Source organism: Garra rufa, chromosome 1 (assembly GCF_049309525.1).
Source record: "Garra rufa chromosome 1, GarRuf1.0, whole genome shotgun sequence".
Classification (NCBI taxonomy): Eukaryota; Metazoa; Chordata; class Actinopteri; order Cypriniformes; family Cyprinidae; genus Garra; species Garra rufa.
Genome location: NC_133361.1, coordinates 63,558,221 through 63,583,493, shown reverse-complemented (window position 1 = coordinate 63,583,493; position 25,273 = coordinate 63,558,221). Strand labels below are relative to the sequence as shown.

Below are 25,273 nucleotides of genomic sequence, written 5' to 3'. Positions count from 1 at the left end.
TGGTGGCCGCGGAGAGGCATCTCTGGTTGACCCTGTCCGACATGAAGGAGAAGGACAGGGTCACGCTCCTGGACGCCCCCCTGCAGCCCTTTGGCCTCTTTGGTGACTCTGTGGACACTGTTGTCAGCAGACACCAGGAGGCCCGCAGGCAGGCAGCGGCGTTCCAGCGGTTTCTTCCTCACCGCACTTACTCCTCTGGGGCTGCTGGACGGGAGCAGCCCCAGCCGCAAGCTAGCTCCTCGCACCGGGATGCACAGAAAAGGAGTGTTGCTACCCGCACCCCTCCGGCTAAGCCTAGAGGGCGGGCTCAGCAACACTCCAAGCCGGGGTCCTCTAAGACTAGGCCGGACCTGAGGGTCGTCCTACAGTCTAAGAGGGCCTCGGCTAAACGGCCCTGATGGTCGTGGCCCAGGGCCAATGAGGGCAGCCCCTCTCGAAGACTTATGGTGCGTTCACACCGCACACTTTGTCTGCGTCAGGCAACGCACCTAACGCATCTAGTTTGACGCATGTACGTTGAAGCTGGCAACGCTTGCTTTTTGGTGCGTTCACACCGCACACGTCAGGCAACGCTCCCAACGCATCTAGTTTTCTGCACACTTCCCCTGAATAAACCATGGCAAACTATTGGGACTGGACATTTTGGAATCCTCTCATGAACATGTTTCGCTAGCTAACGAAATGGGAAATAATTACGTTGAGAAAAGATTTGACAACCCGATCTCTTCAGCGATCTTCATCCAAGCAAGTTCCTTTACATTCCTGTCTTTATCCCCCTGGGGTCCAAACACGCGTATACGCGTTTTGTGGCAGTTTCCCAAAAGGAACTTCAATTACTCAGCCATTTCTGATTGTACAGATAAAAGCAGTACATCAATCGAATCTGTAAAGGGTCTACTTTTATTTGTATATACTCACAAAACCAAAAAAATATTGTGATTTTACAAAATAGAGAAAACAAAAAGGGTGTGCTGTCTGCCGCGTTGATCTCCGTGATCTTCATTCAGAAACGCGTCATTAAAATAGACTATAACTCAGCCAATACACAACACAGAGACATAAGCAATATATGTAGAGAAAGCTTGATATCTATACTTTCAAATGAAGTAATGTTTATCGAAATAAAATATTCTGTGATAAAGTAATCCGTATGAAACCAACACAATGTCCAGTCTCTCTTGTCTGCTTCATTAGTTTTAATTAGATCACGCCCAAGAGCGATTCGATCTTTTCAAATTCAAATCGTCCACGTGAGGGCGCCGCGCCAAAAGTAGACGCCCACATCACGGTAAACAAAGGAGAAAGCAGTTTCTTTTCTTTCAAGTTAGTCCTTTCTGGCAGAAGACGGGCTGTCAGGAATAAAACTTACTTCAGAAGATGAACATTATATGAGACACGGCGTGAACGAGCAGAGGAGATATTTACACAAGTAAGTTTTTTTTCTTTTATACTTGTTAGTTGTTACTGTGACAGAATGTGCACACATTTGACCAGTTAAGACTTTTTGCCAACTGTATTTCCTGATTACAGCAAGTGAAACATTATAAAGTATGTTTCATTTCACTGCATCTAAATGTCTCATGATGACAGGATGTTTCAACTTTGGTCGAAAAACGTGCCGGCGCGTTCTGAGGCACGCTTTTGTAATAATGCCGAAAAGAATGTAAAATTCTCCGTCAGTTTTGATCGTACAAATACAACCAATACATCATTCGAAACTGTAGAGGGTATATTTTTAATTGTATACACTGTGCTTTTATGAAAATAAGAAAACAGACAGGGCACGCACTCTGCCTTCACTGTCTCTGTTATATCTTTTCACAGACACATAAATGAAACAACCTAAATCTCAGTGATTATGTGCCTCACAAACATAATACATATTCGTGTAGAAAGCTTGAAATGTTTACGTTTACATAAACCAATTCAAATAAAAAAACTAATATTCTCTTTTTAAGTAATCTGTATGAAAGGTAGAAGATGTGTGGTTTCTCCTGTATCACTTCATTACAAACCTCACACCTGTATTTATCTTGCACTGTTTTTATTTGCACCTAACTGTTATACACCTATGCTATACACTTACCAGTCAAAGGTACTTTTTTAAAGAAAAATAATTGTCTAATTTTGTGAAATAGGTTTACTATGTAAAAAAACTGCTCACTTAAAAAAAAACTTTTAATAATAAAAAAGTTTGGCTGGTAGTGTATGTATTTTCTCCATGTTAGCTCTGTCTTTGTCAGATCATTGTGTTGCTCACATCTACTTGTTTTCTTTGCAGTTTCTGCTGTTCCCCGTTTTCCTGTGTTCAAGTTTCCTGCGAGTGATTTGGATATTGCACCCACGACATCTTGACTTCTGTGTTGTTTATTACTTTTGTTCCTAATAAAAAGTTTTAAAGTGAAAAAGTCACAAGTGAATCTCAAGTTATTTTACGTGATAGTTAAATATATTCAAAATACGCTTCAAACTAAATATATATTTATTTTGTCCTTTCATTTTTCTTTTCAATTATTCTTTCTGTTGTTTCCTCTTAGTCAACATCTGACTGAATGGCTCATTATGCGGCTCATTATGCAGGTCTTTGTCTTCTCAGGTGTAAATCACAGCATTATTCATGATCATTCACGCCTTCTCGCATACAGCCATTCGAAACAAAAAGTGTCTTCAAAAATGTAAATCTATATACTGTTTTGTGAAAACAAGTGAACTAGATGATTTTCACATCATTTGGTAGAAAAAAACCAAGCCTACTACATCCAATTCTCGAAAGTCCCGAGAACAAATATTCTGTATGTGTTAGATGACCTTATTTCAGTGACTCCAAAAATTTAGTTTTTCACTATGCACGCATAAACGTTGTTTTCTCAAAAACTAAAAAATGTACATTCATACTGCTTACATATTTTTGTAGTCCAATTTGTGCTAATTACAATGTATTTAGATTTAGGATATTAATATGTTTTTAACATACTGAAAAAAGCACAAATGTCAAGGCATGTCAAAACTTTTTCAGGGCCCCAAAACACCCTCAGACCCCAGAGGGTTAAACAACAACGAGGACGGATCATACAATTCTCTGCGATTGCAGACGGCTAGAATAAGTTTGTAGCCGTCTTCAATCGCAGAGAATTGTATGTTTTTGTTTTTTCTGCTCCCGCTTCATTCAAAATACGTGTGGTGACGTCGCTACAGTGAGACGCTCTGATTGGTTGACGCACTGCGTCAAGTGCGTTAAGTCCGTCAAAAGTTCAACTAGCTGAACTTCTGCGTTGCTTGCGTTGGCTGCGTTGACGCTTGAAACGCAGGTAACGCTTGAAAAGTTGACGGATCCAACGGACACAACGCAACGCAGAGCCTCTGACGGACCTCTGACGGACTCAACCATTGACTTTACATGTAATCTTGCCGCAACTGACGCATGACGGTTTGGGCGGTGTGAACGCAGCATAAGGTGCTTCACCGCCTCTGAGGAGTACGGTGACCACCTCTCTTCGGGGCCCTCAGGAGATTCGTCAGCTAACCCTGCCGGTGTTACAGGGCGCGGCAGTCTCCCGCGAACATCATTCTCTGGTCCTTCCGCCCGGAAACGTAGCGGAACCAGAGAGTTCGCCACCCCCACGGGGGTCTCTAGAGCGCTCACTTCAGGTGCATCCTGCCAGTTCGCTGCTACAGGTCACCAAGTTAGCTCCTCTAATAAATCCAGAGACCAGTCTCGAGAGGCTGGTTCCCTTAGTAGAATTTCTGGCAGCGTGGAAACTACTGCCAAATATTTCTATGTGGGTCCTGCGTACTGTAGAGAAAGGTTATTGCATTCAATTCGGCGCCAAGCCGCCACCATTCAGCGGGGTATTTCCTACTCTGGTAGGCCCCGAGCAGGCTCTGGTATTAGAACAGGAAGTGAATACTCTCCTGAGGAAGGAGGCCATCGAGGTGGTCCCTCCTCATCACAGAGAATCCGGGTTCTACAGCCGGTACTTCATTGTTCCCAAGAAGGATGGGGGCCTGCGACCCATTTTAGATCTCAGACAGCTAAACATCTCAGTAAGAAAACTGAAGTTCAAAATGTTGACTGTCAGACAGGTCGTGTCTCAAATCAGGTCCGAGGACTGGTTTGTCACGATAGATCTGAAAGACGCATACTTTCACGTCTCCATCCTTCCTCAACACCGGAAGTTCCTCAGGTTCGCTTTTAGGGGCAAAGCTTACCAATACAGAGTTCTTCCGTTCGGCCTAGCGCTCTCTCCCCGAACTTTCACGAAGTGTGTGGATGCTGCTCTGGCTCCACTGCGACTCCAGGGCATCCGCATACTCAACTACATAGACGACTGGCTCATCCTAGCCAGTTCAGAACAGTTAGCGGCTCAACATCGAGATGTTGTTCTTGCTCACATGAAAAAGCTGGGGTTGAGACTCAACGCCAAGAAAAGTGTGCTGTCTCCATTACAGAGAACCACTTATCTAGGTGTAATCTGGGATTCGACCACGATGCAGGCACGATTGTCACCTGCTCGGTACGAGTCGATCCTTACTGCAGCAAATGCGGTCAAGCTAGGCCTGCTACTCACTGTCAAACAGTTCCAAGTACTGTTAGGTCTTATGGCAGCTGCATCCAACGTGATACCTCTTGGACTGCTGCACATGAGACCACTGCAGGGGTGGCTCAAAACCAAAGGGTTTTCCCCGAGGGGGAACCCATTCCGCAAGATCAAGGTCACGCGGCGCTGCCTACGTGCCTTAGTCATGTGGAAAAAGCCCTGGTTCCTATTACAAGGTCCAGCGCTGGGAGCTCCTTGCCGCCGCGTCACGCTAGCGACAGATGCATCCCTCACCGGGTGGGGAGCGGTCATGAGTGGCCGCTCCGCCCAAGGCCTATGGAACGACCGGCATCACTCCTGGCACATAAATTGCCTAGAGATGTTGGCAGTGTTCCTGGCTCTGAAGCATTTCCTTCCAGACCTGAGAAACCATCACGTGCTGGTCCGCACGGACAACACGGCGGTGGTCTACTATATAGACCACCAGGGAGGTCTGCGTTCACGCCCCTTATACAAGCTGGCGTACCAGATCATCCTATGGTCACAAGGGAAGCTTCTCTCATTGAGAGCAGTTCACATTCCTGGACGTCTCAATGTGGGAGCAGACGTCCTGTCGAGGCAGGGGCTGAGGCCCGGGGAATGGATGCTTCACCCTCAGGTGGTGAAGCAGATATGGAGAGTCTTTGGTCAAGCCCAGGTGGACCTCTTTGCGACTCAGGAGACATCGCAATGTCCCCTTTGGTACTCTCTAGTTCCTCCAGCTCCTCTCGGACTGGATGCCATGGTACAGACGTGGCCGAGGCTTCGTCTGTACGCTTTTCCCCCGATCGCTCTGCTCCCGGGAGTTCTGGAAAGAGTGCGCCGGTACGGAGTACGGCTGCTGCTAGTAGCCCCGTACTGGCCGGCCCGAGTATGGTTCTCGGATATAATCGCCCTCCTCGACGGCTCTCCATGGGAGATTCCTGTCAGGAGCGACCTTCTTTCTCAGGCTGGGGGCGCGATATGCCACCCCCACCCAGAGAAGTGGAAGTTATGGGTGTGGCCCCTGAGGGGGCACAACTCATAGAAGCTGGTCTCTCAACCGAGGTTGTTGAGACCATCCTTCAATCCAGAGCTCCCTCTACGAGGAAACTTTACGGCCTAAAGTGGAACCTGTTTGCGTCATGGTGTCATGAACGCCGCTTAGACCCAGTCCACTGCCCGGTTGGTACAGTGCTGGAGTTCCTGCAAACTCGTTTGTCCGCTGGGTTAGCTCACTCCACCTTGAAGGTGTACGTGGCGGCTATATCGGCTTACCACGCCCTTCATGGCGGCCTTTCAGTGGGCAAGAACCACCTGGTCTCACGTTTCCTCCGCGGTGCACTCAGGCTGAGGCCTCGTGCAAGACCGAAAGTCCCTACATGGGACTTAGCTGTGGTGTTGTAGGCGCTGTGTAAACCTCCCTTCGAGCCTCTGGAGGAGGCCTCCGATCGGATGCTTACCCTAAAGACAGCATTGCTGCTGGCGCTAACGTCTCTCAAGAGAGTCAGGGACCTGCAGGCCCTTTCAGTGGCCCCTTCTTACATTGACTTTGCCCCAGGGTTGGCCAAAGCATTCCTTTACCCACGAGCTGGGTACGTACCTAAGGTCCCATCAGCGACACCACAGCCAATAACGCTTCAAGCGTTTTACCCTCCTCCATTCGTGGAGCACGACCAGAGGAAGTATAACTTAATGTGTCCAGTAAGAGCACTGGACACTTATGTCCACAGAGCTGCCCTGTGGCGTAAATCAGAGCAACTTTTGGTCTGTTACGGCCCCCCTAAGAGGGGGTGCCCGGCTTCCAAGCCTACTATCAGTAAGTGGATCATTGATGCCATCTCTACTGCCTACGAGTCCTCTGGTCTCCCATCCCCGTTGGGAGTCAAGGCTCACTCAACTAGAGGCATTGCAGCCTCTAAAGCTCTGATGGCAGGTGTCCCGATCCAGGACATCTGCAGTGCGGCGGGTTGGTCCTCACCTCTAACGTTCGTCAGATTCTACGAACTAGACCTCAGAGTCACTCCTGGCTCAGTCGTCCTTCAGCCCTAGCATTGCTAGGCCTAGAGGTGCTATAGGCGCTTTCCTCTATGGAGGAAAAGGATTTCTACCCTCTCGACCTGGCAGTCCTCCAGGCGAGAGGTGTGATATCCTGCCTCGCGTGCCCGAGGGCCGAGGCCTGTGTTCCTCTTGTCTGGTGGTTGATCACAGACAGAGATGTTTTCTAGTGTCCTGGCGGTCCACCAGGCACTTCTTGTGTCCCTCTTGTTCTGGCCGTAGCGCAGACAAAGGTCTACCACTTCTCCTCGTGTGCCCGAGGGCCGAGGAGCCTTTCTCCCCCTGCACTGGTCTTGTGACAGGCAGCGGTTGAGAACCCTAGCCTCGTGTGCCTGAGGGCCGAGGCTCATTTATCCCTCTTGTCTGGTGGTTGATCACAGACAGAGATGTATTCCAGTGTCCTGGCACGTTCACCAGGCACTTCTTGTGTCCCTCTTGTTCTGGCCGTAGCGCAGACAAAGGACTACCATTTCTCCTCGTGTGCCCAAGGGCCGAGGAGCCTTTTCTCCCCCTGCACTGGTCTTGTGACAGGCAGCGGTTGAGAACCCTAGCCTCGTGTGCCTGAGTGCCGAGGCTCATTTATCCCTCTTGTCTGGTGGTGGATCACAGACAGAGATGTATTCCAGTGTCCTGGCACGTTCACCAGGCACTTCTTGTGTCCCTCTTGTTCTGGCCGTAGCGCAGACAAAGGACTACCATTTCTCCTCGTGTGCCTGAGGGCCGAGGCTCATTTATCCCTCTTGTCTGGTGGTTGATCACAGACAGAGATGCATTATCACTCGCGTCCTGGCAAGATCACCAGGCGGAGTTTCCATAGTGTCCCATCAGGTAAGTATTCCAGACACTGGATTATGCTAACCTCGTGTGCCCGAGGGCCGAGGTACATTCTCTCCCTCTTGTCTGGTGGGCTCCACAGACAGAGATGTATTATCACTCATGTCCTGGCAAGTTTCCCAGGCTGAAGTGTACCAAGACACAACTTTCCACCCTTGGCCTAGCAGACAAAAACTGGGCAGGGCCTTGGAAATTATGGGGGCGTTGATACCTCGTTCCCCAAAGTGTCTCAGGACGCAGTGTAGAGTTCCCGGAAGGGAACGTCTCAGGTTACGTATGTAACCCTGGTTCCCTGAGGGAACGAGACACTGCGTCTCGGACCATAATTCCCGCATCCCTGCTGCGCTCACTTCATTCCTATAAGCCGACGCCAGCTTCAAACGCACGTGCTTATATACTTCCTGGTCGATGACGTCACCGCGCCTGTGACGTCACTCCCGTTTCTCATTGGACGTTGGACATGACTCAGAGTGCGGCCCGCCAATGGCGTTCCCCAAAGTGTCTCAGGACGCAGTGTCTCGTTCCCTCAGGGAACCAGGGTTACATACGTAACCTGAGACATTTTACCCAAAATACAGTACAAACAGTATGATGCATCTTCTAATCACATAGCATACACCATTGTTTAGGAAAATAAGATCATTTCTAAGATATTAAGCTTGAGATACATTCATACATAGGAATATAAGCATTTAGAGCAGTGGTTCCTGGAGGCCCCCTAACACTGCACATTTTGCATCTCTCCTTTGTCTGACACACTAATTTCAGGTCTTGGAGTCTCTAATGAGCTGATGATCTGGATCCGGTGTGTTTGATTAAGGTGACATGAAAAACATGCAGTGTTTGGGGGGGGGGGGCTCAAGGATTGTGGTTGGGAACCACTGGTTTAGAGGTTAACTAATATAAATAACGAGTGGTAACTAGGCTAATATAATAGGAAAACATACAAACAACACATGCATTTACCAGATACATTTCTGACCGATTAATTATAGGCTAAATAAGGAAAATGTCTTTATGTATGTGTGTTTTGTGTATTGTAAGCATGGGGGGAGTTTGCGATGGTCTCCTCTTTGGAATGCCTTTGAAGTCCAATGGGGAGACAAGAGTTGATCTGTTTAGCATCTACGTGATAGCAAATGATCCTACGCAGGTGCTACATAAGTCATTTTAAAGTCTATTGTTCGCATAGGTGTGTTTTTATTACCACAAAAAAAAATGTAATTACTCATTTAATCATCAGAATAATCAACCAAATTACTCAATTACCAATCTAATTGTTAGTGACAGCCCTAATAACAACATTAAATAAATAATATTAAAGACTAGTTTGACTTAATTTTTTTCATATGTCTACAATTGTCTAATTGACAATTAACAGAGGTTTCAATCTAGTTGATGGTTTTTGAATTCACAAGTTTATTGTTGCACACTTGACCATTGACTCTTCTTAAATGTATTCTTTTTCAACTGCTGCAATAGTGTTTTACTATAAGCTTGTGTATGTTGTTACAGAAAGAGACTTAAGGAGGCTCCTGTTGACACTCAGAGAGCAGCATCTCCAGGATTTAGCTGTGTGTCTATGAAGAGTACCAACTCCATGTATCTGCCCCCTTATTTAAGTGATGTTGACACTCAGAGAACAGCATCTCCAGGATTCAGCTGTGTGTCTATGAAGAGTAACAACTCCATGTATCTGCCCCCTTATCTGAGTGATGCTGACACTCAGAGAACAGCATCTCCAGGATTCAGCTGTGTGTCTATGAAGAGTAACAACTCCATGTATCTGCCCCCTTATCTGAGTGATGCTGACACTCAGAGAACAGCATCTCCAGGATTCAGCTGTGTGTCTATGAAGAGTAACAACTCCATGTATCTGCCTCCTTATTTGAGTGATGCTGACACTCAGAGAACAGCATCTACAGGATTCAGCTGTCTGTCTATGAAGAGTACCAACTCCATGTATCTGCCCCCTTATCTGAGTGATGCTGACACTCAGAGAACAGCGTCTCCAGGATTTAGCTGTGTGTCTATGAAGAGTAACAACTCCATGTATCTGCCCCCTTATTTAAGTGATGTTGACACTCAGAGAACAGCGTCTCCAGGATTCAGCTGTGTGTCTATGAAGAGTAACAACTCCATGTATCTGCCCCCTTATCTGAGTGATGCTGACACTCAGAGAACAGCATCTCCAGGATTCAGCTGTGTGTCTATGAAGAGTACCAACTCCATGTATCTGCCCCCTTATCTGAGTGATGCTGACACTCAGAGAACAGCGTCTCCAGGATTTAGCTGTGTGTCTATGAAGAGTAACAACTCCATGTATCTGCCTCCTTATTTGAGTGATGTTGACACTCAGAGAACAGCGTCTCCAGGATTTAGCTGTGTGTCTATGAAGAGTACCAACTCCATGTATCTGCCCCCTTTCAGTGATGGACCTGCTGTGACCTCTGACCCTGTGTGAGTATCACTGTCACACTTGGGTAGAAAAACGTACATGAAGATTCAAGCAAATAGGCAGTCTTTAATGTGATTGATCATGCCGGTGTGATCAGTCTAAGCCAGGGGTGGCGAACCTGTTTGGCATAATGAGCCAAAAAAAAAAACTTTACCATTGCAAAGAGCCACACAACAGATGCGCAAACAACTATCAAAATAACTTAAACACCTAATTATATAACACAATAGTTCTCATGGATTTAAATTTGCCTACCTTCTTTTACTTTCACATATCAAGTATAATGGCTTTCCATTTCTTTCAACAAAAAAAAAATATATATATAAATCCTCCCATTCAGATAAAAATGTTCTGCGCTCATCTTCGCTTAGCTGTATGCTTCCATGACTCTGCCATGATGATTGATATTAACAAACTGCATGTCACTCGTGTTAGTCAATTGGCTATGTATGTTAAATCATGTGAGAGTTTGAGTAAAAAAATAAATAAAAATAAAAACCCTAATTAGATTCGGCAAATACATTTAAATGCATACCCATTTATTGCAAAATTAAGTTTCGACATTTTAAAAATGAACTGTGATTGTAAACACAGAACATGTGGACGGATTGAAGAGCCGCACAAGAGCAGTGAAAGAGCCGCAAGCTGCTCGCGAGCCGCGGGTTCGCCACCCCTGGTCTAAGCTGTTGTGATTTCTGCTTCCGTGCTTTGGCTGAGCATTTAAAGGCTCTTAAAGGCTTTACTCAAATTAAAACATTTTCCTCATCCTCATGACAGTACATACTGGTTTTGTGCTGCAATACACACCAGTTTTTGTTCTGTGCTGAGTTATAGGCTACAGTCAGATCCTCCCTCCAACATAGAGAGTGTATACACAATGTAAATAATGGATTGATCGTGCAGTGTAGAGATTCAGAATTATGAACAGAACTATGTGAGATCGCGATGAACAAAGAGTGTTAGCTTAGTGATTTCAATGGGAGCGCACTTTGCAACTTTCTAGGCTATCAATACAAATTTTTTTTCCAGCCTCACATGTTCCAGAGTTTTGGCAATGACATCCACATTTTATGCAGGATTCACTCTCGAAATAGCAGTGCTTGACATAGTGATAACCATAGCAAAAGAATATAACCATAACCACAGAATTAATAGCTTATGCTTATTAACCATCCGTCCACCGAAAGAGTTAAATCAACCAATCAAATCTTACCACCTTTGAGGTTTATATTATGCTCATGGCCAAATTTATAATACAACACAAATATTATTTTGGGAATTTAAAGCTGGGTAGCTTGGAATCTGGGCACAGATTAAACTTTTGTGAACACAAAAGTCAAGACACTTCTTTCAATGAAACAAAGATTTATTGAACTACTCTAAGATACATAAACTAAGCTGCTAAGCAGAGACTCAGGCTGACTCTGGTTGGTTGCTGGTCGGTCTTTGGATGACGTCTTTGGTGATCCTTCAAGGATAAGGATTGTACAGCTGGAGCTGCTGTTTTGGTCTTCTGACTTTGGTTGCCTAGTTACGCCAGTTGATGCGCTCGGAGCTGTATAGAGCGGCAGGGTTGCACAATGCAAAGACTTTCGGCAGGGTCACGAAACTTGGGCGTGTTCTAGAGAGTTCTGTAGGGTAAGAACGCCTTGCAGTTGGAGTAAGCAAGCGATCTTCTGTGGAGGAGAGTTGCCAGCCGTTCAGATTCAAGCTCTTCTCACTCAATTTGGGCAGTTCTAGCTAAGTTATTGTTGGGGACATTGGGTTTTAACCGGGCCGGCTAAGCCCATCCCCCGAGGCTATAGCCCAATCAAATATTGCTGCGGGGCAGGGTCACACCCCCGGGCTGTTCCTCCAGGTGCATAAATTATTATGAGACTAAGATGATAGACTCTGGAAGTTTGCTATTAATTCGATAAAACGTTGTAATGTGTTGTAAAGCAGAGACAGTTCTAGTCAACCAGTCACCGTTCTGCAGTTCGCTGTTTTGGTACTATTCACAACTTCAAGTGGACAATGGAAACAGAAATGGTGTACTGTACTGAATCGTACCACTTGGTGGAAACGAGCCATAATATCAAAAGCACCTTCAGTGATTTATTTCTGGAACTGAGCCTGGTTGGTACACGTTTATACTATATAACAAACTATATAACAACAACAAAATACAAATGCACCAAATTAAAATAATCCAATAAATGCATTTACAGTAATCACTTAAGCACCCAAATAAGTATTAAATAACAAAGTAAATAACTAGAGAAGGGTGACTATAATCAGCATGCAGTGGATATACTAATCACCTAAATTTAAAAAGCTCTTCTGGCCTTAAGTGATGCAAAGACAAATTTTGAGCATGTAAACGCAATATCTGAGAAAGCAGCGCCAATTTATGAGAGAGCAATGTATATTTAAAAGCAAACATCTAGGCTGACCAATCAGATTTCAGTGGGGGCTGGTGCTATCCCTGGCCACCATGTAGACATGCCCCTGTGCATGGGTAAGGAAGCGGGACCGGGTTACTTTGAGGTCTGATGCAAATATGACATAGGCTACAAAAATATAAGCTGTGCTCATATGTATGAACGATTAATCTTTAAAAGGTCGCAATCTCAATTCACACACATGCAATCTTATATACCTAAATAATGAGAGTTAAATAATCATAATGAAAGCACATATTAGAGGTTTTTTTGGACAAAAAATGGTTTGGGACAAGCCTTGAATCGGGCCACAACCCTTGATTGTTCAGGGGTGCAAATCGGGCTTAAAATCACTAGTGTGGCCACACTAGAAGGAAAACAGTGCTGACTCACTAAGGTTTTTACTGAGGTTCTTACTCTTTTAATATGAATGAATGAATAATAATAATAATAATAGTGAAAATTCTTTAAGAACAGGGTCAAACCTAATCAATGTCATGCCTGTTACCTTCGGTCAAAGCCTGTTTCTCTAAAAAGTAACAGGTTGACAGTAATTAATTTGCTAATTGTCGAGTTCACAAAAGCTCATATTATACACTTTGAAAGGATTTTACTTGCTGATATTGAGTATATTAAATGTAAGAAATAATTGTTTAAATTTACATTTTAAAAATGGTAACAGCAATGTTAATGTCACAAGGAGAGTCAGAGATGTGCGGATCCATTTGTAGCATTTATTGAGAATAGTCAACAGGCATGAATAATCACCGGAAAACAGGAACAACGTAGGGAATCCAGAAAACAGTTCGATACACAGGCAATGGTCGCAATGGCAGGGAGCAAGAATCGTCAGCGGGGTACACAGTCCAGGGTCATACACGGGAAATCCAACACAAGGGAAAACGCTTAGAATTACGACCATAGGGAACGATAAGACTTCGCAAGGAAGCTGTGTGTGTCTGTGGCTTAAATGCCTGTGGGTGAATGTGGAACAGGTGTGTGCGGCAATCAGTGAAATGAGTGACGAGGAGCAGCTGTGTGCAGTGATTGGTGCAGTGGTTTGTGGGGGATGAAGTCCATGAAGTGTGTGCAAGAGTTCATGATGATAAGACGACCAATACGTGACAGAGCCCCTCCCCAAGGAGCGGCTTCCAGACGCTCTAACCACCTAATGAAACCGGAGGGTGGTGGAGCGGAGGCGGAACAGAGGGAGGGATGGAGGGCCAGGTCCATGTGGGGGTAATGGAGCTATGGACTGAGGCAGAGCCGACGGAGGGAGAAGCCATGGTGGAGGAAGGGTTGGCTCCTCCATGGGGCCGACCGACGGAGGTGGAGCCGGTGGAGCCCGAGGAGGAACCGGAGAGTCGATGGTCCTGGGCGACACAGAGGATCCGGTGGACCAAGGCGGAACCCAAGGCTCTGGCGACCCCGGCGGAGATGGAGGTCCGGAGGTACGCAGCGGAGCTGGAGTGACAGAGGATCGAGGCTGTGCCCACGGGAGGGAGGAGGTCCACAGAGCCGGCAGGACGGAGTGACGAGGCGCAGCCGGAGGAGTAGAGTCCCGAGGCGAAGGTGGGGCGACGACTGACCGGGGCGGAGCCGGAGAGACGATGTAGCCCGGAGGAGCTGGTGGGCCGACGGCCGACAACGGAGACGAGGGAGCACAGAGCCGGGGTGGAGCCGCAGGGTCGGAGGACCGAGGTGGAGTCCAGGACTCTGAGACTGGAGGTGATGGTGAGGGATCCTTCAGTCTGGCCACCGATGGAGACTGGCAGTCCCACGGCAAGCCCTCTGCACCGAAGGTGGGATGTGGGTGAGCAGAGGGACTGTCAGGAGACAGAGGTGGCGGGACTGGAGCAGCAGGGAGGGTGGGTGGGAACTCACACAGTCCATGCATGGCCTCTGTGACCAGAACCGGGCAGACAGGAATCTCAGTACGACTGGATGGAACCAGCGGAGGCTCTGAAAGACTGGGCGGAACCAGCGGAGGCTCTGGAAGACTGGGCTGAACCAGCGGAGGCTCTGGAAGGCTGGGCTGAACCAGCGGAGGCTCTGGAAGGCTGGGCGGAACCAGCGGAGGCTCTGGAAGGCTGGGCGGAACCAGCGGAGGCTCTGGAAGGCTGGGATGAACCAGCGGAGGCTCTGGAAGGCTGGGATGAACCAGCTGAGGCTCTGGAAGGCCGGGCGGCACCAGCTGAGGCTCTGGGAGGCCGGGCGGAACCAGCGGAGACTCTGGGAGGCCGGGCGGCACCAGCGGAGACTCTGGGAGGCCGGGCAGAACCAGCGGAGACTTTGGGAGGCCGGGCAGAACCAGCGGAGACTCTGGGAGGCCGGGCGGAACCAGCGGAGACTCTGAGAGGCCGGGCGGAACCAGCGGAGACTCTGGAAGGCCGGGCGGAACCAGCGGAGACTCTGGAAGGCCGGGCGGAACCAGCGGAGACTCTGGAAGGCCGGGCGGAACCAGCGGAGACTCTGGAGGACCGGACGGGACCAGCGGAGACTCTGGAGGGCTGGTTGGGAGACCAGCTGCTCGAGCCGACAGCAGCGGTGGGTCCTCCACGCTAGACATTAATCTTTGCCAAGCCGTGGTGAAATGTGGGTGTTGTGGTTCTGGGCTAGCAGCCATCATGTGTAGTGGCTCTGAGCTGGAGTTTACTGTTGGAACATTGTTGTTGTCTTCTTCTTGAATTCCCACAGTAAAAGGAGAGCCACTCATTTGCAGAGCAATGTCAATGTAACTTTGTAAAGTCCCGTTAGGTGCAAACATGGGCATGAGTGAAGCTAATGGCTCTAAGAGTCCTCCCCGAAAGAAAATCATCAGGCACTGCTCATCCATAGTCGACTGATTAGCCAATTCAATAAAGTCCTTAGCATAATCCTCAATAGTCCGCTCACCATGTTTTAGACGCATGATCTGTACTGTAGGATTCGGGCTGGAACCGGATGACTTCATACTAGCTGCTGGATCCTTGTAGTGGCGAAGTCTTCTGTCACAAGGAGAGTCAGAGACGTGCGGATCCATTTGCAGCATTTATTGAGAATAGTCAACAGGCATGAATAATCACCGGAAAACAGGAACAACATAGGAAATCCAGAAAACAGTTCGATACACAGGCAATGGTCGCAATGGCAGGGAGCAGGAATCGCCAACGGGGTACACAGTCCAGGGTCATACACGGGAAATCCAACACAAGGGAAAACGCTTAGAATTACGACCATAGGGAACGATAAGACTTCGCAAGGAAGCTGTGTGTGTCTGTGGCTTAAATGCCTGTGGGTGAATGTGGAACAGGTGTGTGCGGCAATCAGTGCAATGAGTGACGAGGAGCAGCTGTGTGCAGTGATTGGTGCAGTGGTTTGTGGGGGATGAAGTCCATGAAGTGTGTGCAAGAGTTCATGATGACAAGACGACCAATACGTGACAGTTAAAAAGACCAGTTTAGCTTTGTTATTTTTATACGTATACAAGGATTCTAATTGAGAATTAACAGAGGTTTTGCTGTAGTTAATGTTGATGGTTTTTGAAGTAACCATTATATTTTGAGCACTTGACCTTTGACTCTTTTTAAATGTATTCTCTTTCAGCAACTGCAGTAGTGTTTTACTATAAACACTTGTATGTTGTTACAGAACGAGATTGAAGGAGGCTCCTGTTGACACTCAGAGAGCAGCATCTCCAGGGTTCAGCTGTGTGTCTATGAAGAGTAACAACTCCATGTATCTGCCCCCTTATCTCAATGATGGACCTGCTGTGACCTTTGACCCTGTGTGAGTATTATGAATTTTAATGCGAATTTATAATGATTTGCTCACTGAGGTAATTTTCTCTGAATATAAGTGAATGAATAATAATAGTAAAGACTAGTTTGACTATTTCTTTCTATATAACTGAGAATTAACAGAGGTTTAGCTCTAGTTAATGTTGATGATTTTTTTAACGTCTCCTCTATATTGTTGAGCACATACACTTGATTTTTCTTGAATTGGTTCTCTTTCAACAAGCATTTGCATGTTGTTACAGAAACAGATTTAAGGAGTCTCATATTTACAGTCATAGAACAGCATCTCCAGGATTCAGCTGTTTGTCTATGAAGAGTAGCAACTCCATGTATCTGCCTTATCTCAATGACAGACCTGCTGTGACTTCTGACCCTGTGTGAGTATCACTGTCACACTTGAGAAGAATAAACATTCATTAAGATTCAAGAAAATAGGCAGTGGTTAATAATCCAAACTGTGTAAATCCAGCATAGAAGAGTGCACCATAACATGCAGTACTGACAAGACTCAACAACCTAAAACAGTGGAAACAGTTGAACTTATTTTGAATACATTTGAAAACAGCATTTTCATGATAAAAACACACTCTGCCCACACTAGCATTTTCAGTCGTTTCCCAAAACTTAAAATTTGTTTTACTGTGCATGCGTAAATCCTCAAAAAAGCTCAATGAGATGAGACAAATGGAACAGACATGATGAGTTTTCATGCAATTCTTCTGGCAGAATCATTTAATTTATAAAAATATCTAGGGATGCAGGGAATATTCGGCCACTGAAAATATTCGGCCGAAAATGGACCAAAAGCGCATTTTCGGTTTTCGGCCAAAAGACTTTTATCACCGAAACAACACGGCTGAAACAGTACGTTGATGCAAACAGAAACCGCAGCCTGCACGTGCTTGTCTGAAGCAACACATCTGCGGTGTGGACATATATATGTATGTCCGAGAAAGACCCATGGATAGAGATTTGCAAAACTTGTAATGCCGAAATTTCAAGAGGGGGTGTGTCTGCAGTCGTGCGGGCAGCCAGTGATGAGAGCAGAGACAGAGACAAATGTAGCTTTTAGTGAGTGAAAAACAATGGCTTTACGTTGGTTTTACGTCACAATATTTTAAAGATATTTCCTTTCTATATACTGTATTTTTATAAATATTTATGTTTTAAATAGGGCTGTCAATCGAGTACTATTTTTTTAATCGCGATTAATCGCATGGTTGTCATGAGTTAACTCGCGATTAATCGCACATTTTTATCTGTTCTAAATGTACCTTAAATTAATACTTTTTAAAGTTTTTAATACTCTAATCAACATTGGCATGGACAAACATGGATGCTTTAAGCAAATATGTGTTTATTATCAGTGAAACCATACTCGACATGAAGACTAACTTGTTTCAAATGTCATAGATGTTTTTCAAATAACTTGTTCATGTCTATTAGACACATAAAAAAAAGGACATAGAAACACCAGGTTCCCATTACTTCTCTTTCTTTGCACTGAGCAATTTACTTCCACAAGCTTGTTTATATTATTTGCCGGACAGGGCAGCTCACTTCTTCTGAACAAGCAAAATCTACATTTATTATTACATTTCTTTGCCTCTCGGTGCCCACATACTGTAATCTGATGCAGCCAAGTTCTCAACAAAACTGTTTCCATTGTTTTGATTAAGTATTTTTGTTATCAGACAACCAAAGTAATATGAAATAATAACTGAAAAAAAAATCCTGCATTATGATCATGATTCAGTCACTGAAAAGAATCATTTACCGGCATCTGGACATAAGTCACTCCCTGCATTATTATAGTTGCTTTTAACTTCCTGTCTGAATTCCTTCAGGATCCTTTGACTTTTTAGGAGTTTACCCATTTAAAGTTATGTGATCGCAAAAACCTGCTTCTTTTTTTAATGTATTGTTTTGGTTATAATGTACTGATTGGAGAGCCTGGTCTCATGAAAATGCGCACTAGCACGACTTTCTGTTTCTATTTGGCATGCTATTAATAAGCTGAAATTAACTTTGGCGTGCATATGATATGCATGTGTTTGACGTGCATATAATACGCCGTTTTCCCGTGCATACTCGTATGTGGCTTTACGCAGCAACTCCACAGCACCAATCCTAACGTACACTGACTCCGCTTGCATTCATTAAATATGCCAGAAGTGCCTGTAAGCATGAAAAAGTGCAAGTACGCAAAAGGATAAAATACAGAAGTGCCTGCATACTGGCCCACTTCAAGCACTGGAATGAACATAACATCTGTTTTCACTGAAAGCGCTGCTCCTCTGCCGCTCCCTGAACAGAGCAGACGCAGATATAAAGAGAGGGAGGTGCGCGCGCATTGGGAGACCTCGCGCTCGTTCAGTAAAACCGGAGAGACTATATTAGTTTTGTCCAATTATGTGTTTATGTATTGTTGCTAGACACTTTTTGCTAGGTTGGCAACACTGTGCATCCATTTCTTTAACTATGGGCTACGTAGTGGGTCAAACAGAAAATGCGCGCTGCGTTAATCGCGCGTTAATAAAATGAGTGCCGTTAAAATGAATTTGCGTTAACGCACTATTAACGCATTAATTTTGACAGCCCTAGTTTTAAACCATGGAGGTGAGCCAATGGATATCACACAAGCAACGTGAAAACTGCGCAATATGTTAAAGTGAAAACTGACAGTGCTTTCAGCATCTGACGTGCATTCTCTCAGAGAAAATAAGAGGCGATTATATTTTATATGCTGATATTAATTTAGTCGCCTAATATTTTTCTTGTGCCCTGAACATGGTGGGGGAAAAAAACAAACGTATTTTGTGTAAGGTTTTTTAAAAAAAAAAAAACTTAAATAAAGCTCTTAATTTTCATTGATGACTGCAGTTTTATTTAGGGGTTAAGAAAGTCTTAATTATAATTTCAGGTGGTCTTAAATGTGGGGACTGAAAGACAAGAATTGCGATAAAATTTCAAAAGGCTAAAAAGGTTTCAGTTTTCGGCCAAGAATTTTCATTTCGGTGCATCCCTAGTTCAGTGTTAAATAAATATTTTGAAATTGTATTTTTGTTATTTGATTTATTTCTCTGAAAAGCAACACAAAATAGTAAAAAGCAAATTTTTACTATTTAATTATTGTAATGGTGAAAAAATTGGCAAAATAAATGGAAGAAAATGCGAAACACCGCATTCGGTATTCGGCCTTCGGCCTTCGGCCAAGCATTTCATTACTATTCCGCTTCGGCCAAGAATTTCATTTCGGTGCATCCCTAAAAATATCTCACCATTTACTGACGCTTCTAGGTTGCGCTCACCATTATATGTTTGATCTAAAATACAACGGCCCTTTTTGGCATCATCTTGTAACATGGACTGTAATATGAAGAGTGTACAAAGAAAAGCACAGACCAAAAGCACAATGTGCCCTACAAGTCAAGTTAAGTCAAGTCACCTTTATTTATATAGCGCTTGTAACAATACAGATTGTATCAAAGCAACTGCACAGTATTTAAACAGAACAATAGTGTGTAAGTAACGCATTATTGTAGATAATAAATTTTCAGTTAAAGGCAGTTCACCAGTGAATTCAGTGATATCATCGTCAGTTCAGTTCAAGTAGTATACGATATCGCTGGAAAATGTCCCCAACTAAGCAAGCCAGAGGCGACAGCGGCAAGGAACCAAAACTCCACAGGTGACAGAAATGGAGAAAAAAACCTTGGGAAAAACCAGGCTCAGTCGGGGGACCAGTTCTCCTCTGGCCAGACGAAACCAGCAGTTTGTACCAATGTCCGATTGTAGAGAACTCATCAGGTTCCAACACTAATATTGGCACCCTTAGTAAATATAAGCAAAGGTAGATGTGAAAATAAATCTGCATAATTTATCCTTTTGATCTTTTATTCAAAAAATTCACAAAATTCTAACCTGTCATTGAACAAAAGAACCTGGGGTGAAATCTCATAGTTCACGTTGGCCTCTATTATTGGCACCCAATTATTGCAGCATCCTTTTCCCAAGATAACAGTTCTGAGTTTTCTCCAACAATGTCTAATGAGTTTGGAGAACACCTGACAAGAGATCAAAAACCAATCCTTCAAACAGTATCTCTCTAGATTCTCCAGAATCTCTCTCTTCCCAGCTTCATGTTGGTGCTTCTTCTCTTTAGTTTCTATATAGGCTTCGGGTCAGGGAACTGGGACGGCCATGGTAGAGGCTTCATTCTGTGCTCAGTGACACAATTTTGTGTTAATTTTGATGTTTGATTTGGATCATTGTCCTGCTGGAAGATGCAACCATGGCCCATTATAAGATTTCTAACAGAGGCAGTCAGGTTTTGATTTTTTTTATCTGCTGGTATTTGAACGAATTCATGAAGCCATGTATCTAAACAAGATGTCCAGGACCTCCGGCAGAAAAATAGGTCCACAACATTAAAGATCCAGCAGTATTTTTAATCATCATCATGGGGTACTTTTTTTTATCCCTGTCTGCACCAAAACCATCTGGAGGGTTAGCTGCCAAAAAGCTAATTTTTGTTTAATCTGACCATAGAAGCCAGTCCTGTTTGAAGTTCCAATCATGTCTGACAATTGAATATGCTGAAGTTTGTTTTAGGGTGAGCCAGGAGGATTTTTTCTTGAAACCCTCTGGAACAACAAGTGGCGATGTAGGGGCTGTTTGATTATTTTATTTTAGACTTTCTGACCCCAAGACTCAACAATTATCTGCAATTCTCCTAATGTGATCCTTGGAGAGTCTTTGGCCACTTAAACTCTCCTCCGTATCGTGCATGTGGATGATATAGACACTCATCCTCTTCTAGGCAAATTTGTATCATCTTTAGTTGATTGGAACTTCTTAATTATTGCCCTGATGGTGGGAATGGGGATTTTCAATGCTTTAACTCTTTTCCTACAGCCACTTTCTATTTTGTGAAGCTCACCAAATTTGTTCTGCGCATCAGAACTACAGTACATTCTTTGGTTTTACTTCTTGTGATGGATGATTAAGGGAATTTTGGCTTTTGTGTTCCTCATATTTATAATCCTTTGGAACAGAAAGTTGGACAATTTTATACTCCTAGCCACCCTGGTGTGCTAAAAAATTTTTTAATATTAATGGGAATATACTTTAGGGATATTTTACTTAAACAAATTTTTAGGGGTGTCAATAATTGTGGCCAATGTGAACTAGAGAAAACCGCATTTCATAATGAGATTTCCCTCCATTTTCCATCGTTTTACTTCAATGAATGGTTAGAATTTAGTGAATTTTTCGAATGAAAGATCTAAAGGATAAACGATGCAGATTTATTTTCACAGTCACCTTTGCTCATATTTACTGAGGGTGCCAATATTAGTGGAGGGAACTGTATATCTTTTGGTATACTATGTCACATAACAAAACATGCATTATCGTTTTCAAATACCTCCATTTTCACAGTTCACAAATTTATCCACTTTGGTGAGGATATTCAAAAGCTGAGTTTTCCTTGACAATAACACGTCACATCCTTTCCTTTTCCTTTCCTTTCCTTTCCTTTCCTTTCCTTTCCTTTCCTTTCCTTTCCTTTCCTTTCCTTTCCTTTCCTTTCCTTTCCTTTCCAAAGCAACCTCGGCGTCCATTCGCAGGCCTTCCTGCTCCTTTAGGCATTGCCCCCTCAGAAAGTATTTGTGCAGATCAATCAGTGTCTGACTTGAATCAGTTGAGCTAGCCTATGCCATCAAACCAGGCGATTCGCGAGCAGACATGGGTTACGGAAATCGCAGTTTCTCCAGCGCAGCTGGCTGCACAGGCTTTGATGTATACTTACTGTATTTCACCCCTTGCTTTAATACAGCTATCCTCTCCTCTCATTGCTAAACGTAAAATTGGAAAAAATTGCATGCATAGGAAACACAATCACAGACAATTACATTACAAACACACCCCTTACTGCTGATTGGCTTCAATGGCAAGATCCAGAGGACCCTCTAGTCCTTAAAATATCTAGTGCATATATCACATATTCCTCCCTAGATAGTGTTATTGTACCCACTTCAGTAACAATATTACACACTTAACATTACCAAGTGGTGCATCCTTGACTTGTTTATATATATAGGCACACAAATGGCACAGGGTTCACCTAAATAATGTAACACGTTTAGTAAAATCAAGAAAAAAGACCAATTGAATCGAATACTAGAATCATTCATTGAACTATGCAGTGTATATTGTTTAAATTACGCTCCGCACCATAACTGTCAACATGAAAACAACAAAATTGGCTTATACCACCCAGATAAACTTAAAGAACTAAACTATACCTGTACTGTACAGTGAATTGAGAGGGCCACATCAACATGTCTTTGCTGACAAAACCGCAAACATCCTCTTCTTTTTTTTACCGGTAGTCACAAACTAATACCATGCACTTGACATCAGGGCCATAGTGGCCACTTAGAGAAACGGTGCATTCAATTTAATTATACACATCCAATTTCTTTCTCAACTGTTTACTTTCACTTAAGACATAACAACTAACAGTCTTTTGAGGACACTCATCAAGATGGGTATTTTGACATAATTTTGTATGTATTCATCCATTCAAGTGCAAGAAAAGGCAAAACTTAATTCAGTTTTCATGGTCTGTGAGATGCAGCTCTCTGTGTGAGTGTTGTGTGCATTTAACACAGTATGCAGGTGGTTAATTAAGCTCTTTTGCATATTGTTTAGGGGTGCAACGGATCAACTTACGGTTTTAGTGTCACGGTTTCAGTACGGTTCAGTATGTGCTATGTTTAAGGAAAAATAAATGAATAAGAATAATCTAACTACAGGCAACAGCACAAATAAATACAATAGATTAAAGATACAAATAAAATAAATAGTGATTTTTTTTTTTTTAGGTAGGTCTAACATTAGTTAGGTTTGCACGCTTGGGATGAGCGCACACTCAGATCTTATCACTGCGTGAGCGAGTATGCATCTTATGGCTCTTATGTTCAAAACTGGCAAAGCTTAAAGGGATGGTTCGAAATAGAATTGACTTCATTGCTATGCACTCCGAAGCCCATGTAAATACCCCATCCGAAGTTTTTTTTACCTTAGTCAAACATTTATGGAGATATTAGAGTTTTTCGAATTGCTTGTTACAGGAGTGAATGGTACATGTAATGTATCTCGTAAATTGCACCACTAAACGTGCAAGTAATCTTACCAAACTTGTACAGTAGTGTAAATAGGTTATGTACTCACAAAACGCTGAATCAGAGCATTTGTAAGTCCACCATGAATGTTTTAAAATCACGTTTTAGCCGATCCCTTCTAGTCTCAAAAACTATGGATGGGGTATTTAGATGGGCTTCGAGTGCATAGCAATTAAGTCAATTATACTCCGAACCAACCCTTTAAATGAGTTTAGTTTAAATCCAGATAGCAATGTGTGCTGTTCAGGTCTCACCTGCAAACGAGTGCTATTAGCATCCGGGAGATGACAGAATAAATGACTGCTCATATTCCAGTATACAGCACTCACATTGAACAATAATGGTTTGTCCATGTTTGTTATTTAATCGCTGTTGTTGTAACGTATTGGGAAGCCAGAATGTGCGTCCATCAACAGAAACGTCTGGTAGGTAACCCTCGTTCCCTGAATGAGGGAACGGAGACGTTACATATGTGAACTCGTCTGAGAGACCAGTCATCTCTGAGCCTTATTCAAAAGTCCAATGAACATTGGCGAGTGGTATTTGCATGCCAAGCCACTCCCGCGTACTTACGAGTATATAAGATGGCGGCACGCAACCACTCATTCAGGCGGACGTGTCAGCAGATGGATATGAGCATAACCTTCCCAACGCCCTGAGGGCCGATAGAGGGAGTGGAGTGCTGCTCTAGAAGGGAACTTGGGGCTTTATTAATAAATAAATTGAATATCTCCTTACTTGTTCCCCCGGCAAATTCATGGTTATTGCTTTAGCTGCCGCGGAACTCTGCTGTAGGCACTTGCGCTCGCTGCTGCTGCTGTTGGCAGGACACTAAACACCGCCACGGCCGAATAAATAGCAGAAACACTATTTTATGCTTCTTATAGTGTGGTTTTTTTTCAGATATTTGTCTTTTCTCTTTATTTTCGACAGGTGGTCTAATAAATTGTTTAGCACTGCGTTTTCATAGCAATCAGAATGTAGGATTAATGTGATTTGACCAAAAAAATAAATAAAATGGAATTTTTAAGCCAAATTATCAATCAATTAAAAAAGTAATTGACCAAATAATCGATTATCAAAATAATCATTAGTTGCAGTCCTATATATTTACAGTAAACCAAATGTGTTTTTTCTTATGAACATTGTTAAATACATACTGAATAACTTACATTTCAGACAGAATTTCACTCGCTTCCCTCTAAACACGGTGCAAAGGAAATGGCGGCTTCTCACTCTGATGTCCCTGGATGTTGACGTGACGGTCATGCTCTCTTTTACGTCCACGTTCCCAACCCAGCACTGCTGGGATATAGATCAAGACCGATTTTCAACCCAAACTGGGTTAAATCAACCCAACTTTGTTACCCAGCAGTTTTTAGAGTGTACGAGAATACTTTTTGTATGCAAAGAAAACAAAAATAACAACTTTTTAACAATTCTTCTCCTCCGGATCACCCTAGCACCATTTTGAAGAGCATTACCTGAACACAAACATATAAACACTGAACACATACAGTGTCTTTGCGCTCCGGGCGTCTCGTGTTCGAATCCCGGCTTGAGAACATTGGTTGGCCCTTATTAATACCCATATACTCCATTACGTCGAGTGATGTATTAGGATCGTACTTAGGAGACCTATCACCTCTGAGCTAAAGAAAAAAGAACAATGAACATTGGCGAGTGGAGTTTGCTTGCCTAGCCACTCCCCGTACATATGGGTATATAAGATGGTGGCATGTATTCACTTACTCACTGCATATCACAATGCAGTGAACAGCTCGTCCCTAGGGAAGCATCACCTGATCACCAGGTTTCTGAGAGGTGCGAGAATAAATCTTCTTAGGCTGCACTCGTTCCCTCTTGGGTCCTCCTAGGTCTGCGGGGAGCTCCCTTTGAGCCGCTTACTTCAGTCGAGTGGAAATACCTGTAGTTTAATACCTCACTCCTTAGCCGGACTAAGACAGAGTATTCT

General features: G+C 43.9%; 1 protein-coding gene across 1 annotated transcript in view; it reads left to right on the top strand.

Moving 5' to 3' along the window:
- The window catches only part of LOC141318465 (uncharacterized), a 70,689-nt gene that overhangs the window by 12,545 nt on the left and 32,871 nt on the right, over window positions 1-25,273 (top strand). The window contains exons 3-5 of the mRNA XM_073833200.1: window positions 8,964-9,908; window positions 15,960-16,097; window positions 16,351-16,485. Of these exons, the coding sequence (XP_073689301.1) occupies window positions 8,964-9,908; window positions 15,960-16,097; window positions 16,351-16,485 (1,218 nt within the window). The remainder of the gene's footprint in view (window positions 1-8,963; window positions 9,909-15,959; window positions 16,098-16,350; window positions 16,486-25,273) is intronic.